At 42.6% G+C, this 7,146-nt stretch overlaps 1 protein-coding gene across 1 annotated transcript; it reads right to left on the reverse strand.

Annotated features, from left to right (window-relative positions):
* Positions 1-821: 821 nt before the first annotated feature.
* On the reverse strand, positions 822-6,456 carry LOC111969845 (serine/threonine-protein phosphatase 4 regulatory subunit 2-B). Its single transcript, XM_023996167.2, has 9 exons — positions 6,347-6,456; positions 4,827-4,908; positions 4,462-4,632; positions 3,802-3,895; positions 3,633-3,670; positions 2,643-2,717; positions 2,380-2,508; positions 2,026-2,285; positions 822-1,797 (listed from the first exon to the last, which is right to left on the reverse strand). Exons 1-9 carry the CDS (start codon positions 6,381-6,383, stop codon positions 1,451-1,453), a joined length of 1,233 nt encoding a protein of 410 aa, XP_023851935.1. The 5' UTR covers positions 6,384-6,456; the 3' UTR covers positions 822-1,450.
* Between the last annotated feature and the right edge of the window lie 690 nt (positions 6,457-7,146).

Raw genomic sequence — 7,146 nt, forward strand, 5'->3', positions numbered from 1 at the left:
ACATGTTCAAACATGACATAGAAATCTGACAGGGTAATCAGTTGATTACTGATCGCCCTGAACTGAGCATTTGACCACATAATAGCAAACCCAGCTTAAGAAGCTCACGTCTTCAACAACACATTTATTAGAATAAGTCYGCAGAGATGTTAAGACGTCATTACATAAGAGGTGATCTGATCATCAGGAAGGTGAACATGCGAAAGCCTTTAAGAGCAGCTCAGTGGAATAGATGGAAGGCCTCAAGAAAGAATGCATGACCACAATTTTTTTTTTTTTACATTTATTGCTTTATCTGAATACCGCATTGAAAGCCCAATCATTCAGAGCATACACAAACTATACAATTATATATGGTTTCACAAAGGCAGTGAACATATACTGTATCACAATCTACAAAAATCTACTTTACAGAAATTTAAAATTCTACATATCAAAAAGTACAGCTGCAGAAACAGGTGTAAAGCTGGTAACCAGTAAATGCTCTGGATATCTGTCAGTCAAACAACTTGGTGACATCACAATACAAAGCAGAAGTCATCTTTGTACTTACAGCTGGTTTTGGAAATGAAATAACTGGCTGTCAAAAAACATATTTTCCAAAATAAGTAATTCAGTTGAAATGTTCATATAAATGATGGTTCAATGCACCCAAAATGATATGTTACATTTTAAGGTAAAAGGTAGCATGTTATATTACTCTGAGTTGGGTCGGTAGTGTATCATCGCAAAGAAAATAGATGCATTTAAAAAGGAGAATAAGGACACATATGGAAAATCTATTTCAATACTCCCAACTCACGAGGAAAATTGATGGGGGGGAAAACAACAAACAAGGAAATATAAATTTTTTCAACAACCAAGATGGCRGCACGAGTAAAAACAGTGGTATGAGCTGGATGCTAAGGCTTGTGCTTCAGTCAGAAACAGAAATGATTATAGCTAGTTCATCGCCGGAGTGAGTAACTGACAGCATAAATAATGAGGAAGTTAATTAGCGGCGATAGCTTTGTCTCGACTCTGGTGTGGCAGAGGTGATAATCCACAGAGAGAAACTGGCTATAGGGAAAAAACTGCCTGGTTTACTTTTCCTGACAAATGCTTAAACTGATGAGGGRAAAAAGCCAGCGAACACCCCGACCTATCAGCACAGCTACAACAAACATCATCTGCAACCCCAAAGACTGATCAAGGCTGAAACAAAGACCTCTAGAGACCACAAGCCTTAAAATGAAAACTCTAAATAATGTAGAAAAAAAATCCAGTTTATATTTGATTCAAAATAAAAATGTTTATGCCCACATCAGGTGGTCATTTTGAGGAGTGCCCAAAATGTAGACAAGGCGTAAAGTATCTAGGGGACCAGGATGGCGCATCCCCTTCACCGGTGACACTCAAGCTGGACTTGAGGACAGATGTTCTAAATAGTCAACAGATGGATGCTGAGGTCCTAGTCCTGCTCCATGGGCTCCTCACTGGTCCCAGTGTCCAGGCTACCGCTCTCCATGGCGCCCTCTGCAGGTGGCTCAGAAGTACTGCTGGAGGGAGCAGAGGCTCTCTCTTCCCTGGCTCCACTCTCCTCACTGCAACTGCTGCTGACACTACTGCTGCTGCTGACTGGGTCACTGCCCTCATCGCTGTCCCGCGTCTCAGGGCTCTCCAGGACGCCAGCAGGGGCCTGCTGTTCTGACTGGTCCATGTCATTACATTCCTCTTGGGAGCCACAAGGAACCTCCCTCTCTGCCTGGTCGTCCTCCCCGGGCCCTGCTGATGGCTCCAACTGTGTGCTCGATGGCTCTGTGGGACAGGCAAGGACACAAAAATAGAGTTACTAATGTTAACTGCATAAGGGTTGATGTAGATCTGGCAAGCAGATAAGCTGAACCTACGATGAACACCTCAGAATTCTGCCAATTCAGGCAACTCCTGGTTCTGCTCATACACGTACTAATATCCACAAAGGATTGTACCAGCAATGCATGTCGGCATGATGGGCGAAAATAAAGAGTGAAAAACCAGTCCTACCTTGGTCTTCACAAGTCCCAGCAGTACTGGGAGCCTCACTTCTCTTCTCGTCCTCCTCCTCCTCCTGGACCATGGACTCTGCCTCTTCCGACAAACTGTCATTGTGGCCGTGTCTGAGGGTGTCCCCCTCCTGCTCATCCTCTTTGCTGAACTTGAGCCTCTTCACCTCGTGTTGCTCAGCCTCCATATCCTCTTCTTCCTCGTCGGCATGGTGCTTGTTCTTCACAGAGCTCCCCTGGGTACCTGATGCCGACACCTCACTGAGAGAGCGAAGATTCATCACACATTCAATTCATCAAAAGAAAAAAGTAGGAACTGAGTATCACACGGTCTGTTGRGTAGCAACTGAAGTACCTGGAGGGTTTGTCATGTCCCTGCTCTGTGGTAGGGTCTTTGTTTTCTGTACTGTCCGGTAGGCCGTTTGTCGCTAGAGAGAGCTTTGGTCTGTTCAGCGGCCTGGGGGTCCCTGGGCCATTCACTTTCCTGCAAGAAAATAGAGGAAGAGTGAAAGAAATGTAGTGTAAGAAAAGTGTCAGAAATGTGAGTGGTTTACCTTTAGGCAATTATCACTGAGGAAACTAGGGTGAGAAAATAGGAACCTGTCATTTGAGCTTTACCTCTCCGTAAAAGCAGATGCGTTCCCAGGCAACATAACACCATTCATTCTATTCACACCACTGCATCCGTTTTTCCTTCATGACAGAGAGAAACAAAGTAATTCAAAAAATATTTTACTTCATATAACCTATACTGAACAAAAATATAAACGCAACATGTAAAGTGTTGATCCCACATTTCATGAGCTGAAATAAAAGATCCCAGAAATGTTCCATACACACAAAAAGCTTATTTCTCTCAAATGTTTACATCCCTGTTAGTGAGCATTTCTCCTTTGCCAAGATAATCCATCCACCTAAAAGGTGTGGCATATCAAGAAGCGTATTAAAAAGCATGATCATTACACAGGTGCACCTTGTGCTGGGTAAAATAAAAGGCCACTAAAATGTGCAGTTTTGTCACACAACACAATGTCACAGATGTCTTAAATTGGGGGAGCATGCAACTGGCATGCTGACTTCAGGATATCCACCAGAGCTGTTGCCAGATAATTTAACGTTCATTTCTCTACCATAAGCTGCCTCCAATGTCATTTTCGAGAATTTGGCAGTACTTCCAACTGGCCTCACAACCGCAGACCACGTGTAACCACGCCAGCCCAGGACCTCCACATCCGGCTTCTTCACCTGTGGGATCATCTGAGACCAGCCATCCGGACAGCTGATGAAACCGAAGAGTATTTCTGTCTGTAATAAAGCCATTTTGTGTGGGGAAACTCATTCTGATTGGCTGGGCCAGTTCCCCGGTGGGTGGGCCTATGCCCTCCTATCCCCTCCCAGGCCCTTCCAGTTGTGAAATCCATAGATTAAGGCCTAATGAATTTATTTCAATTGACTGATTTCCTTATATGAACTGTAACTCAGTAAAATCGTTGAAATTGTTGCATGTTGCATTCATATTTTTGTTCAGTATAAATACAACGAATCACCTCTTTGTAAAAATGTTTCCTTGATATAATGTATAACAATAAGGACAAAAACAACACTTACTCTGAAGTAGGATGCACACAGCTGACCACCATCACATTCTGGAAGAAGAAAAACCCTTCAACACAAACACTTCAAAAAATAAATACTATACAACATATAGAGACTACACACATCTAATCTAGTATAACACTGCACAACTGYTCCTAAACAGACATGGCACTCCACTCACCTTCTCAACACCTCTGAGGAATTTCTCTGTCCCTGTGTAATTCCTCTTGGGTTCTGTAAGCAGCTCACACAAACGCTGAATCGTAAACGGAATTCTGAGGGAAGTAAGTAAGGAGGTTACTCAAATAAACCTGAGGTAGGGCTAGCTCAAGAAAAAAGTGAAATTAGATAGGTATAAAATAAACTATAATGACATGCGTGTTTACAATATGGTTGCCATTGGGGCGGCAGGTAGCCTAGTGGTTAGAGCGCTGGGCCAGGGGTTAGCGCGCTGGGCCAGGGGTTAGAGCGCTGGGCCAGGGGTTAGCGCGCTGGGCCAGGGTTTAGCGCATTGGGCCAGTAACAGAAAGGTTGCCAGATCGAATCACCGAGCTGACAAGGTACAAATCTGTCTTTCTGCCCCTGAACAAGGTAGTTAACCCACTGTTCCTAGGACGTCATTGTAAATAAGAATTTGTTCTTAACTGACTTGCCTAGTTAAATAAAGGTWAAAAAAAKAAAAAAKAAATTTGAGCACTACAGTACATGTGACATCTAGAAAGCCTCTCCAGTAGATGGCGCCCTTGTACAACCACCACAAAGTCAGCAACGTTAACTCTTTAGATGGCATGACATGATCGCAAGAAAACAGTTGATTCTAAAAGGTTATACTGGTACCTACCCATTGTATCCATTCACAATCTTCAGTATCCTCTCCTTCATGTCCTCAAATGGAATGGAGTCCACATTGGGATTGGCTACCCCCCTTTGATCGGGTSCTGAGGCATTGAAGTCGTCCATCACCTTCTCCAGTTTGAAGAGGAAATAGCTTTTAAACTGAGACCACTGAACACTGGAAAGACAGAGCACAGATCTCTTAGCAAAAATAATACAGCACATGCAGAAGAGAAGACTAGGCATGATCTAGGACTATGCCTTTTACATAATTTCAACCAGTGATGTTGAAGTTATCCCACTGAGCATGCTTCATCCTCTCATATGCATGATATCTGTAGCTACAAGCTTGACAATATGAACATTCCTTACATGGTTTCTCCAGTCTTCGCAACATGACACAGAAACTGGTCGAGCAGCGGTGCCACTTCTTTCTTCCCTTTATTGTCAAAGTCTAAAGAGAACAGTGATATCAAGTCAGTTAGCACAACACAACAGAGCAGGGAACTTTGGATAGATTGGCTTGCTTATGAAACCATTGACGTTAACTAGCTAATGTTAATGATGACTTGTGACTACAACACTGTCAGTGTGTTCATGCTATTTATGCTGCAGTAGTTTGTGTCGGGGGGCTAGGGTCAGTCTGTTATATCTGGAGTATTTCTCCTGTCTTATCCGGTGTCCTGTGTGAATTTAAGTATGCTCTCTCTCATTCTCTCTCTCGGAGGACCTGAGCCCTAGGACCATGCCTCAGGACTACCTGGCATGATGACTCCTTGTTGTCCCCAGTCCACCTGGCCGTGCTGCTGCTCCAGTTTCAACTGTTCTACCTGCGGCTATGGAACCCTGACCTGTTCACTGTGATTACTATTATTTGACCATGCTGGTCATTTATGAACATTTGAACATCTTGGTCATGTTCTGTTATAATCTCCACCCAGCACAGCCAGAAGAGGACTGGCCACCCCTAATAGCCTGGTTGCTTCCTAGGTTTTGGCCTTTCTAGGAGTTTTTCCTAACCACCGTGCTTCTACACCTGCATTGCTTGCTGTTTGGGGTTTTAGGCTGGGTTTCTGTACAGCACTTTGATATATCAGCTGATGTAAAAAGGGCTATATAAATACATTTGATTTGATTTGTTCAGCCATTTAGCTCACCAGCTCAAGAAAGGAAAATGCCAAATGGAGCCGATCGACTTAGCTAGCTTGCTAACTAACAGTGACACCAACTGAAAATGTAATTGTGTTCTCATAAACCTTTATAGCGACMTACCCAGCGAGCTAGCTAATTGTGGCCATTGGCATTGGCCAGGTTAAGTGAACTCAAACTTGCAAGCTAGCATGTTAGCTARCTCGCTGGACAACTTGCCAGTTAGCTACATAACATCAACAATTACCTTCATAGTATTGTCTTACTGGCTAGTTAGCTAACTAACGTAGTCAATAGAAAAGTTCACAATCCAACTAACTGGAAATGGTAGCTAACTACCAATGGTGTATACATCATTGCTAACTACCGGTAGCTAACTTAATCAGTTCATTAGTTTGCTAACGTTAGCTAGCTAAKCTAACGTTAGCTGTGCGATGGAGTTGTCAACAGCACCATGGCTAACTAGCTAGTTAAATTGTTGAATCCAGAAATAAATATATAAACCTCTGGTGGTTTGAGAATTRATAGCTAGCTACCTTTAAGCTAAAGGGGAAACGCTAACGCAACATTGCTTATTCTTCCGAATGTTAGCATTAGCTGACTAGCTAACATACGCTTATAGCTAGCTAACGTTAGCTACATTCAACACCTTATGGCAATATAACCACTGTAGTATAGAAAAAAGTCAAACAAAAAGTCTGACTTTCTTTAAGTATTACGCTATTCATAAGAAACCCAAAAACCTTTAAACGCCTCTTGGAGTGAGTCAATTTCCATCATGTTGTTGTCCTCTGTCAATCTCTTGGAGCAAGAGGCAGACTAGTGGTGGCTGCGTTCAACACAAAAAAGTAGTGGGTCCATTCTACCTGGGATCCTTGGGACGTCCATAGCCCACATTGAAGTTGAAATGTAAAATGGTAAAGATAGGTTTTAAGGTTAGTATGTTATGGTTAGGGTATGGATTAAGGTTCTAACAATGAGATATAACAATGAGATGTAGGTTTAGTTATACACATTTTTTGGTTAGGGTATGGACGTCCAAAGCATCCCGGATAGCGCTGCCCCATAACATGTAAGGGGAAGAAGAAGCGTTTTAATATGGCGCTCGTGAGGTCATTGCGGATCAGATTCAGAACGCAGAAAGTACAGGGAGTACGCTGCTGTTCAACAAGTTGCAAAATAGATTAAGTAAAKGATCATTGGAACGCAGACCAGATGGGGGTACATTCAACAAATATCATCTAACAAAGTGAATATTCTTCAAATCTGTTGTGATTATATTATAACATAGCTCACAATGTGGTTACTAAAGTCCGATTTGGATTTACTGTTTTTGGCTGTATAACATTTACAAGTGATCCATTTTCAGGTTTAGAAGAAGTGACTGATAAAGGCTAACTTCCGTTCGTATTAACTGGCATACAGAAATCGGTGGTGCTAGTCAATACTGTTTTTAACTGTAATGCAGTCGATTGTTAACGACATCRGGGTTGACTTGGCATCCATACAAGCGTCATACTCCGATTTTGACCTCAACAGTGTG

This window comes from Salvelinus sp. IW2-2015, linkage group LG11, assembly GCF_002910315.2.
Source record: "Salvelinus sp. IW2-2015 linkage group LG11, ASM291031v2, whole genome shotgun sequence".
Classification (NCBI taxonomy): domain Eukaryota; kingdom Metazoa; phylum Chordata; class Actinopteri; order Salmoniformes; family Salmonidae; genus Salvelinus; species Salvelinus sp. IW2-2015.